Source organism: Protopterus annectens, chromosome 2.part0, assembly GCF_019279795.1.
Source record: "Protopterus annectens isolate FY-2018-M chromosome 2.part0, PAN1.0, whole genome shotgun sequence".
In the NCBI taxonomy this organism is placed as follows: Eukaryota; Metazoa; Chordata; order Ceratodontiformes; family Protopteridae; genus Protopterus; species Protopterus annectens.
In genome coordinates this window covers 1,699,510,128-1,699,522,706 of record NC_056728.1, presented here as the reverse complement: position 1 = coordinate 1,699,522,706, position 12,579 = coordinate 1,699,510,128, and the positions used below count along the sequence as shown (strand labels likewise).

The window sequence follows — 12,579 nt, the reverse complement described above, 5'->3', positions numbered from 1 at the left end:
TAGGGGGACAGGTGCAACTCATCTTTGGTTATGTTTCAGGTCATTTACACCCGCGTGGACCATCTTGCAACTTGAGTGCATGCATTATATTGTGGCTCCTGGCTTCAGATAGGCAACTAACCATTATCTCCTACTTGTCCAACCTGGTGAGTGGGGCATCTGTGTGTCATATAACAGAGTCCCCAATGACAAGAGTATTAGGCAAAGTGCATGCTTGCCTTATGGGCTTTGCTCTTGGTGGACCATTAGATGTAGGTTTATGTAAGATGCTTGGTGTTGCTTTTGGTGTGTGCTTTAATGATTGCCTTTGGAGCAGTGTTGCCATTAGATAGTTTAGGAGGGCATTGAGATTTGAGAAGGTTTCTTTTAAGTACTTGAGCATAAGACAATTTGTGTGTGTGTGTGTGTGGTGAACGGTATGTGTGAGGGATGTAGTGTGGATATTCTGGACAACCTCATTTTTATGTGAGATTTTTAGCTGCCAAGGAAGTCATGTATTTACATCTCTTGCATACCACATTATTTTCTTTATTGATTAACAGGCTGTCTTAGATATATTGCAAGGTGACATGAGCACATATCTATCTAATTATAAAAGAGAAAACAAGCCATTACAAATATTCTTTTCATGCATTATACATATATGATTTATGTCTTAACTATTATCCCTGACAAACACAATCTTTTCACTAGGCTCAGTGGTGCAATAGATAATGTATCTGACTACTTCTCAGAAGACTGTAGGTTCTACTCCTACCTGGCTCAGTTTACCTCTACCTGGCAGTTTGGCATAGAGGTTTAAAACCATATACTACTATACAACCATTCTGGGTTTGATTCCCCCGCTTTCATTTGTCTATTCAGCAAGTCATTTAATCAGACATTGCTGCCAGGTTACCCCTGAAAAGTGAATGTGTGTCCAGCGAACTTGCCTGGTTAACAAATGTGTATTAAGGATTCAACATTACATAGATCGATCAAGTCCTACCTTCCCTGAAATAGCACTCCTTTTCTTGAACATTATTCTGTATGTATTGTTCCTGCAGTTTACATTTATTTCTATGCAGTTTACTCCTTCCCTTTTCTAAAGATCCCACCTCTAATTCTTTATTTCCTTTATAACATTCATTAATTCTGTTTCAGTTGGCTTAGGTTTTATTTCCATTGTCTAGTAATTGCCTTTTTGACAGCCAGCAGCAATAAATTTAGGAGGGTCTTACTGTGTCTAGATTGTTCAGTTTCTATATCCCAGCTGAAAAGAATAATTTCTTTGTTAAAATAATCTGCTCCCCCAACATTTCTAACAAAGTACCCTGCAGTCAATTTCTAAATTCTATAAACTTATTGCATTCCAAAAAACAGATTCTCAAGTACCCCTTTCTTTCCTGTCACACTTCAAGCAATTGCTGTCTATCTGTGGAAAAATTATCTGAAGTCTATCCAGCTTGTAAAAATACATATGAACATTTCCACACAAAAATCTTCTAGATTTTGTTGCATATGTGGGAACAGCACAACTATCCTAATCTCTCCTAATTGATTCTTAACATTTATCATACATTATTTTATATGCACTACTAATTATCCTTTTTTTAACTACAACTTCTGTTCTATACTCAACTATAAATTCAAATGGAGCTAGCCTTTCACTTAACACTCCCCTACGGCTTTCTGTATGCTTATATTTTGGTTTCAGTCCCTGCTATGGAAGACAGTCTTCAATCCACAGTCCAAATTTTTGCTTGGTCTCATCCCACTCTATGGCTTTTCCCTTCCTTATTTATTTTCTCCCAGTACCTTGGTTCCTTTGCTAATTTTCTTCAATAAATCCTCTCTCTCTCTCTCTTGCCTGTTTTCTATGTCCCAGTTTGCTATAATCACAACTGGTAAAAACTCTGTTCTCCATTTCCATGTTAGCTTAGTTTTCAAAATATTTTCTTACCACTTTGTAAATATGATATTCTGTATGGTTGTTAGTGTTCGCCTTAAGGGCTTGAATCCAAAATACTACTCTCTCCTTATTTTATGAACTCCCCCTCTGTTTCAACATCAGTTCTTTACACTTTGATTTATAAGCGTCTGCTTCTGTTATGTATATGAACCTAACTGTGTAACTGTAAAGTAGCCCTTCAAATCAGAGAATCGCAAACCACCTCGTTCTGTGGGAAGAAACAACTTATTTCACTTAACTCTTTCCCTTTTTGCTTCTCAAATAAATTCCTTCAATTCTTTATTAATTATGGTTCACAACTTCTGTTTTTGACAGAAATATGACTGACCTGTTGACAATATTAAAGGCACTCAAAACATTTTCAGTGAGTGTACCTTACTATCCATATGCAGAGTCAAGATCTTCCAGTGTCTCAAGTTCTGTATCATCTTTTGTTTAGTCTCTTCTGTCTCTTCTCACATATCCTTAGCTGCTATAACAGAATTCCTTTTAATCCAAACACCTAAATACATTATCTTATCATGTTCTCTGTATATGGGTATTGCTGAACAAATTCATGTGCTGGAATATAGTTTACATCTTCTGTTTGGACCAAAAGGTTGTGCTGATTCATATGGCTTGTTAATTGTTTTTTCTACAATGTACAGGAGTCAGGTGCTACTGAGATAAATAGTGATGGTTTATCCCAGTCCAGAGTGGTTCTGCAATAGTAGTGGAAAGTGTTCTGCAAATTTCTGTTTTATCCTTGATTCTAATTAAAATGTATATACTAGAGTATCTGGTAAATTAACAAATATAAACAAATGCTTTTTGCAGATTATTAATCCTTGATTTATGTTAATAAACTGTATACATATTTTTACCAAGTATTTACTGAGTGCATGGAATATATGATATATTTTTCTATTTATTAACTTTTGGGTCTTTGGCATACCTCTGAAATTAAACTAATCAAAAACACCATAATAGATCCCAAATAGATGAAACGTGAGAGAGAATAAATTATATTGAAAGGCACAGTCACTGAAAATGTAGATAGTAACCCAGTACAGAGAACTATCCATAGAGTATACATACAGAACACAGCAGCCTACACATTCATCACCCTGATCTTAATTCCAACCCAATGCTCAAAATTAAATCAAATCCTGATCCTAATTTTGACTCAAAGCCCAAACTTAAATCTAACCCTAGCCCTAATAGTCATCATACCTCAGTGTTAACCCCAAACAACCTGCGACTCTAATGCTAAAATCACTGTTTCATATAAGTATTGCAGTAACTACATGCACCAAATGGTATTTCATTTAAGCAACATTTAGGTAATCTCTAAGGACTGAAGCATAATTTTCTGACCTTAATAAGATGCTGAATATGGCTCCCCATTGAAATGATGGCATTCAAAATGATGAGTGCTGAAGTGAGCAAACAATGGAAAACACAGAAGAAGAAAGGATCTCACTTCTTTTTGCACCCCTTCCAACTTATGTATACTAACTCTGAGATCACCATAACAAGAGAAAAGATAATATTCTGAGAATATTGACATCTTGGACTTCGTATATTTAACTCCATTTTTGTCCATTCAGTCTCCATGTTTCACTTTAGCAAGTCCCAACATTTCAAATGGTTCCATGTGAGGGTTTCCCCCTTACTGAGTCTTTAAGACAGCAACAAGCAGAAAGTTGCAATTGGCATAATTACTATTAACTTACTTGTGCTATTTTATTGTTTTAGCACTTTGGAGACGTCAGGTGTTAGCAAGAGCTGCTTGTTGGTGGCTCAGATGTGCAATGTGAAGGCAACATTCTAAAGAATAGATGGGTGGAGATTTAGGTGTGCACATTACTTTTTTGTACTTTTGAAGTTTTTTTTAAATATGTATGCAGTATGAAGACCAGTTTTATAAGATGATTGCAATTAATTATTTATTTTATTGCCACTCCACATCATATATCCTGTTTTTTAGTTCTTCCTCATGTACTGACATGAGTAGCCCTCTACATTTTCAGTTTAACAGATTTTTCCTCAGCCTTTTTTTACTGAGCTACTTATTTCAGACTTCATTATGCCTATAAGAATGTGCTTTACAGTATATAAGACATAGATTTGGATGCACCTGCTAGGCAGAGGGGAACTAGGGAGGAGAAGGCAATAGAATTCTTACAGACAGGATGGATGGTAAACATTAGGGGAGACATACAGAGGACATGAGATCATTTGGCAGTGCTTATCAGAAGAAGAATAAAGGCAAGTGGGGTAGCATAGAGTAAAGTGAAGGGAGAATGGGAAATGCAGTCATAAAAGGAAAGACAAACAGATGGAAGCAAGAGTGGAAGAAGAGATGTAAAAGTTGCTTACAATTGATAAGGTGGAGTTAAAGCCAGAGGTGACCAGGCAAGAACCAACAATTCAAGGTGAGCAGGAAGGAGCTGGGAATGGAAGGGCATGCATCCAAGATGGGCAGAGAACAAAAAGGACAGAACAGTGCGGAAGTCATTTTAGAAGGAATACTGGAAGGAAAGGAAAGAACTTAACATGCACCAAAGGAAGTGAACCAGCACAGACAGTGAAAAAGACTGAAAAGGGTAGTAGCGTAGATGGAAGGTTTACAGATAGAGGTGGAGCAGCTTGGAGGCAGGAAGCAAATGAAAGGTGAACCAGTGTGCAGAAACAGAAGAGTGTTTTGTTTTTTGGAGGCCCAATCACAAAAGGGGTCAGGAGTTTAAGCAAGTGAGTAAAGAGAGATCAAATCTCAGTGAAACCAGTCTCAGGATTTGACTGACAAAAATATAGGAGGAAGTAAACAGGGTGGATGCATGTTGTTGTACAAACAGGCATCAATGATCTGTCAGAGGAGACAACTGTAGCACACAGGGCAAAAGAGGTGACAGAGAGATGTCAGGGGGAATTGGAAATAGTATTTTTTTTTTTATTTTATTTATTTAACATTTGTTGACCGGGAACGTCCGACTAGGTTCCACAGATCCTGTTTTCAGCGGAGGCCCGGGGAGAAACACTCCAGAAGCATGTCTTTAGAATGTGGGAGGAAACCGGAGTACCAGGAGGAAACCCACGTGAACGCAGGGAGAACATGCAAACTCCACACAGAAGGCACCCCAGCCGAGAATCGAACCATTGAACCTCTTGCTGTGAGGCGACAGCATTAACCGCTGCACCACTGCACCGTATTCTCAGAGGTATTACCTTTACCAGCAACTAGCACACCGAGGAAAGAAAGGAATTGAGTGTATCTCCTAGTCTGCTTTTCTAGGAGCAGACTGGGAGATTTTGAGCTCAGTGATAGAAAGGGAGTAGCAGTTGATTGATGTCTTGGGCCATAAAGAGTTTAGCCAGCTGATGCAGGACTACCACAAAGTATAGAATTCTGAATATGGTCCTAATCAATGCAGAGGTGTCATGGATGTCCAGGTGAAATCATTAGATGACATTGATCACGCTATTGTGTAGGTCAAGTAGGGAGGGAAAGACAAAAATAAACAATGACAACAGTTTGGGAGTTTAGAAAAATTGATTTTGCTATGCTGGGGGAGGTGGTCATAGATGAGTAAACAGACTGGGAACAAGTTGAGGCAGTAAAAAAGTTAAGGTAATGGGCCACGGCTGGAATACTTATGGCTGTGGATAAGGAGCAAAGAGGGTGCAAAAAAACAATGTGGCTACGTAAGAATGTGAGCCTGTCAATTGGGAATTATAAGATGTGGAAAGAAAGGGTGGGGATGTAAAGAAAGCACAGTACAAGGAAGCTAGCACAAAGACAACAAAGATGATAAAGACAGCAATGGATAAGGTTAAAATGGAGTTAGCAGAAGACCTCATAAAGGAATCAAAAATGTTTTAGGTGCATAGCAGAAGGAATGAAGGATGGAAGGGAGGGAGGGACAGAACTGGCCAAGTTGAACAAAGATGGGAAGATCACAGAAGATTCTAAAAAATGTGAGGTATTGAATGAGTCCATTTCTTCTGTCTTCATAAATGAAAGCATAGAGAAGGTGCCATGGTGGCTGGGAGGCATGGCAGAATGGGAAGAACAGTGGACAGACTCCCAAATAAAGATGGTGGAAGATCAGAGGGAACTAGCTGCTGTGGATAAAACACAAAGACCAAATGGGCAGCCTTCCACAGTCCTCAGAGATCTGGTCAGTTTGTTGGCAGGCTCCCTTCAACAGATCACTCTCTCATGCAGACATGCTAGGGAACTGGAGAGGAGCAACTGTGATTCCCTTGCACAAGGGGTAGGGCAAAACAAATGCAGGTAATTACTGTTACAGCAATAGCAGGAAAAGTCAAAGAGAGAACCCAGAGGAGAAGGCTTGTAACACTTCTACAGGACAGCAATCTCCAGGACAGCAACCAACCTGATTTAATATTACGACTGGGTTATAAGTAAACTTGACAGGGGAGAGCCAGCTTGCATGCCCTACTTGGACCTTAGTATGACCTTTGATACTGTCCCACATGGGAGACTGAAGGGGTTGAGTAGGATCAAGATGGAGGAACTGAGTCACTGTATGGTTGAATGGTTGGCCACAGACGGTTATGATGAGAGAGACAATGCCAGGAATTAGGAGTGGGGGAACAGCTGAGTACCACAGGTATATGTCCTGGGCCCGGTACTCCTAAGTGCATTTGTCTAAAACATAATTGAGGAGAACAGAAAATAAGAGCAACCTCTTTCCAGGGGAATCAAAAATAGGTGTAGTAGTGGAGGATGGACCAAAGTCTAGTGAAGCATTTGGAAAGGCTGTATAAGGACTGCAGCCAGTCCATGACAGACATGGTGCACAGAATCAGCTGGGAGGAGTGGAACTGATGACAAAAAAGAGGAAAAACAAATTTGTGAGTGTTTATCATACCTAGACTGGATAACTGGGAGCAGAATGAGACTTCAGTGATGACAACTACTAACAGAATGCTGGACTGTAGCTTCAGAAGGACAGATTCTAGTAATTGTAGAAATAAAGAGGTAATGCATTCTCTCTACCATCCTTGGTTAGATCACACCTTGAATACTGCATGTAGTTTTGAAATCCATATAAGAAAAGGACATCAGGCTGGTGGATAGAACCTGGAAGAAAACCACCTGAAATATCAATGGGATAGCAGGGAAGGAATATAACCAGAGACCAGATGTGCAACAGCTCTCCTCACTTGAAACCAGATTCGACAGGGATGGAGCATGATATTACTGCATGCAATTGTGCACAGAGATGTGAAGGGATCACTCTGAATAGGAAGGATGGGGGATAGAGACAGCAAACTACAGGGACATGCTACTCCCATAATCTCAAAAAGTACATTTTTCACAGTCTCGGATGTGGACCCATATAATTCACTACTGGAATGGGTAGTGGTGAATTAATCCATACAAACATTCATGATGGCATGGGAGGGATGAAAAAGTATGGTAGGGATGTGGTAGACATGGGGGAGGGAGTAGAATGTTAAGGCATTTCAAAAAGGCAGACTAGATAGGCTTATTATTGTCAAGCAGATTTAATGTATCCTCCCTTTCCCAACACATCATGGCTTCAGATCAGGGTCTAGCACTGAAACAACCTTCCTAAATATTCTACACCAGAAATAAGGATCAAAGGCAGTTACTAGGCTACTGGCCCTGAGGCCCTTATAAGCCTAGCCAAGAGTTTAGCCCATGTTCAGACAAATCAGCACCAGATGCCCCTGTCCAGCAGGGACATGGGTGGAATCCCAGGGGTATATTTTCTGCTTCCCATCTAGTTATCCAGGTTGTGCTTAAAAAGGGGTAAAGAGGTACTCTGCCTGATGTGGAGAGGAAGTCTATTCCACAGATGGGGGAGTCTCTGGGACACAAATCTGTTCCACTAACAAGTCTTGTTGATGTCACAGACCAGGTTCAGTGGTATACATAATAGCCTCAGTGCTCCTTGATCTATTGAAAGATGTTATCATGAGTGTTCCTTGACCTATTGAAAGATGCCATCATATACCCTATATTACTACCATCACTAAAGAAAATAGGGCTCAGAAATGGAACAGTGCTTCTTTAATTACCTTATAGGATGACTATAAAAATGTGTGCTGAAAGGCAGACTGTCAGCTGCACAGCTCATTATGCTCGGTGTCTCCAGTGCTCTATATTAGGCCCCTACCCTTCATAATCTTTATAAACAAATGTATACAGTAGCACAAACAGCTAGCCTTGTGCAGTAATTAGATGATTCAGCACTTTTATGTGCAAGCCCAACCACTAATTTAGTTGAAACAAACATACAAGTGTCCTTCTCAAGCACTGAGAAATGGATAAAACAATCCCAACTGGTTCTGTACCCCCTCTGAAGGGATAATGAGTTCTTGCTGCATCGTTTGTGATAGCTTTGGACTCCCTCTTCAGGAAAGGAATGGCCTTATCAGCCCTTCTTACAGTGATGTCACTGCTTCCATTTTCCTTAGCAGTTGGGAAATGGCATCACTTATGTAGTCAGAGGGGGAGAGGGCGTTTTAGTGTAAGAAAGGCGGAAGGAAATCCTGACTATGGTTGAGCATATGTAATGTCTTGTATGTCACTCTGCACAATGATACTCACTCTTAAAGTCTTCCCCTCCAGTGACTGAGGATTAGCCTGCTGTTAGCTGGGAAATACTCACCAATCTCCACCAGGAGAATCCAGCTTTGAGCAGAAATCCACAACCCTCCCCTAGGATAGGCAAGTTGATATAAGCCACTCACACATACCACCTTCCCTTCTGTGGATTCTCCAGCCCATAAGCCACTGAACAAACATAGGTCATCTGCATCAAAATCAGGGCTCCAACCCTTAATCCCATGGAGATAAATACATTTCTTGTGTACCAATTATCACTGTGTATAGTGACTTTTAGTACTAGCTATCTCTGCAAATAATCACATTTCTATTTTTATACATGACAATACATTGCATACATGCTTATAGGTATAATATCAAATTTAGCAGGAAGAATGATAAAGTCATTGAACTAAAGTATAACTCACAAAAAGTCAGTATAGCAAAAAGTATATACCAATTTGGAGATGCACGGCATATGTGATTGCTGTTGGAAAACTTTAATGAAGAAAGCCAAGGCAAGATACTGAAAATAAGGTTAGAGAAAACAAAGTTGCTTTATTTTTTTGTAAGGAAGGTTTGGGATGTAAAATTAACAAAGGGTCAGTAACATGCCCCTATATGACTTCATTGCATTACTGCTTAAGTTATCTCATCCAAATAACATTATTAATAATACAAAAGGAAACTTTTAACAAAGTTTTTACCATTGGCATCTGGTGGTGAAGGAGTTGTTGACCAGAGATGACACAAAATGTGTCCTGAAATTAGATTCCACACAATGACTTCACCATTGTAACTCGAGGTAGCCAGTAGGTTTGGGGGGCAGTGGGAGATACTTAAAATATCATCTTTGTGGCCATGGTTCTGCAACAAAACAAAATCAGGGTATTTGCTAAGTCATCTGAACTTGATTGTTGAGTTCTACAAGCTTGCAGGATTAGATCCTAGCAATGCATTTGAACAGAAGTTGAAATTATTTTTTTTTTGTAATTATTGATTTAGAAAGTTGTTTGCATACATATACTATATCTTATCAATGCATCCGTTATACAAACATGCTTAAAAGCATCCATATAGTTAAGCATCTTAGTGCAATCATATCATAGTTTGCATTTAGATATCATTATATGAGAAATTATCTTATTTTTGTAATAGAGAGCTTAGAGATCAAAATGTATAGCCTCTCTGTTTGCCTGAGACTTAAGATATTCTGGATACAGCTCTGCCTTACAGATGCCTCTAAAGAAGATAGGATGGAATTCCCAAATATCATGTTCCAGGACTGGATCCAACATAAGGCATCCTAGGCAGCAACCTAAGGCCCAGTCCTGGCTAGGGAGCCTGACCTGGCCTTAAATAATATATTAAAAACCCTGCTCCACTACCTTCTAGCATCGGCTCCATTACCATCCATCAGATTTGTTCCACTAGCGTCAGCCAGAAGCATGTCTGCTCTGTCCCCAGAAATACAATGGAAGATTTGTGTCTTTTAGGACAGCAGATCAGGTGGGGGGGAATTGAATGAGATCACACAGAACATGAGATAGATTTTATATTTTAGTAGTGTAGATGCAGCACAATATTTTTTTAAGTGATGCAGCACATAGTGGACTGGTCTTAGCTGTATGTGCAAGGAGACTTGCAGAACATGAGAATGGAAAATTTTTGCAGACCATTTTGAAGACATTTTGCAGAACTGTAAACAAATAAACAGGCAAACCAACGTGTTCTTGCACAAGAAGCAGTCACTTTAATATGATAAAATCACTAGAGACTTAGTGCTTTCACCTTTTGCAATCCAGGCATCATCAGAGTCAAATAAAAATTCACAACAGTCACATTAAAAGGAAGAACAGACTGACATTGTGTGCTCCAGTTCTCCTCCAAGGATGATACTGTCTGTTCTGTGCAGTATGGCTTTACAGACTGACTCCATCCTCTTACAGTATGGATTTACAAACTGCCTGCCCTCTCACTTGGTGCAGTGAGCTTTCCTGGTTAGCAACTATGTAAAATAAAGTGGTATTTAAAATTTGAGCAATTGCCTCATTGTTTTTAGGTCTGTACTCCTCGGGGTCGCCACTGAAAATGGGCCCATGGCTCATTTGGACTAACCCGGTTAACAAATGTCAATAAATAAATAATTTGTTTTAATAAATGCCTTTACTTGTGACACAGGCAAACTTTCATTTATGTAAAAGTAATCAAATTATATTAATAAGCTCACATTAACAAACATTATACAATATATAACAGTATATGTGATGTATAATCTAAGAAACATTACATAGGTTATTCAGTTCGTACCTTCTCTTAAACTTCATTCTTCCTCCAAAACATTTTTCTGCATGTATTTTCCTATGTAATTTAGGCCTACCTTTTTCTAAAGATCCAATTTATATACTTTTATTTCTGTTACAATATTTACCTTTTTTTGGCAGCTACCAGAATTAAACTCAGCAAGGCCTTACTATGTCTAGGCAATTCAGACCCTGTATCCCAGCTCGAAAATAATTTCTTTGGTTACATTCGTCTGCTCAGTATTTCTAACAAGAGTACTCTTTATGGAATTTTTAAAATCTGCTAACTCATTACTCTCACAAAACACATGCTCCCAGTTATCTCATTTTTCTCCATCACACCTCCAACATTTGCCATCTACCTAAGGAAAAATCCTTTGGAATCTGCTTGAGGTGTAAAAGTATCCATGCAAATACTTCCAGGCAAAACTCCTAAATCTTTTAGACTTTGTTATATATTTGGGTGCCATACATATGCCCTCCCATTATTTCTTTGTGAATTGTATATCTAATCTGTCTTCCCAATCTTTTCTGCCCTCTTCTGATTGATTCTTAAACTTATTGTGCAGCATTTTATAGGCCCTACTAATTATCCCTTTCTTAACAGCAGCTTCTAGCTTTTCACTCCAAATGACTTCTTGGCCTCTTCTCATTCTATTACCTTTTCTTGTCTAATTAGTTGTTCCAAATACTTTGGAATACTTTACATCCCTTTACAGGCTTCCTTCAGTAAGTTTTAACCCCCTCTTGTCTATTCTCTGTACCCATAACTGCAGTCATGCCTATCGGTAGAATCTCCTTTTTCCATTCCTGTGTTGGCTTAGTTCTTAGCATACTTACTGCTACTATGTATTCACTCTTTTTAATTTCTCCAAGTCTTTTGGGTTTCTAATACCATGATGGGAATGGACCCCATTCCTAAGTCAAAGTACGATTAAAGTTCATGAAATTAGTATTGTTTCAGTCTTTGATGTCAGGCAGTAGTTCTCTTTGCAGCACCTGCAATGTACCCAGTAATGACACCTTCTGCAATTTGTATGGGGTTACATACATGTATTCGTAACATATCTAAATATGATTGTAGATTATTTTTTATAAGTCCCATTGCTCCTACTACTATTGGAACTGTCTGGGTATCTTTCTTCCACATTGCTCTCATTTCTGCCTGCAGATCCCGATATTTTATGACTTTATGTCTCTCTATATGCAAGACACTGTAGTCATTGGGTGTGGCAATGATCAATGCTACTCTTGTCTTCTTTTCTTGGACCACTATATCTGATTTTCTAGCATCTGTCTTTTGAACAGTTGGTAATGCATGATCCCATGTGTTGTAAACTTCTTCATTTTCTATGATGCTTTGTAGATCATGTTTCCAGTGTTTTTCAGCTACTTCAGTACCATAATGTTTGCACAATCCCCAGTGCAGGAATAGTGTGATATTCTTGCCACATTATTATGCCTTTCAGTATACAGTCTTTCTGCCATTAGTATGCCGCAACCAGCATCGAGGTGTGCAACTGTTTCCAGTTCGGTTTTACAAAACCTACATTTATCTCTTTCTCCCACATGTTCAATGGACTTTATAAACCAACATGTACGCAGCTCACTATCTTGAGCTGCCAATATTAACCTTTCATCTCTTGGTTTAAATTCACCTCTCCTTAACCACTCCTCTGTTCATTCCTGATCAACATGAGGTTCTTCCAGAAGTGCTAAATACTTGCAACTATACTTATACT

The 12,579-nt window shown here is 38.9% G+C and overlaps 1 protein-coding gene across 1 annotated transcript in view; it reads right to left on the bottom strand.

The window, feature by feature from the left end:
• Positions 1–12,579, bottom strand: part of LOC122793773 (WD repeat-containing protein 49-like) — a 630,038-nt gene that overhangs the window by 184,834 nt on the left and 432,625 nt on the right. The window contains exon 19 of the mRNA XM_044061963.1: positions 9,242–9,401. Within this exon, the coding sequence (XP_043917898.1) occupies positions 9,242–9,401 (160 nt within the window). The remainder of the gene's footprint in view (positions 1–9,241; positions 9,402–12,579) is intronic.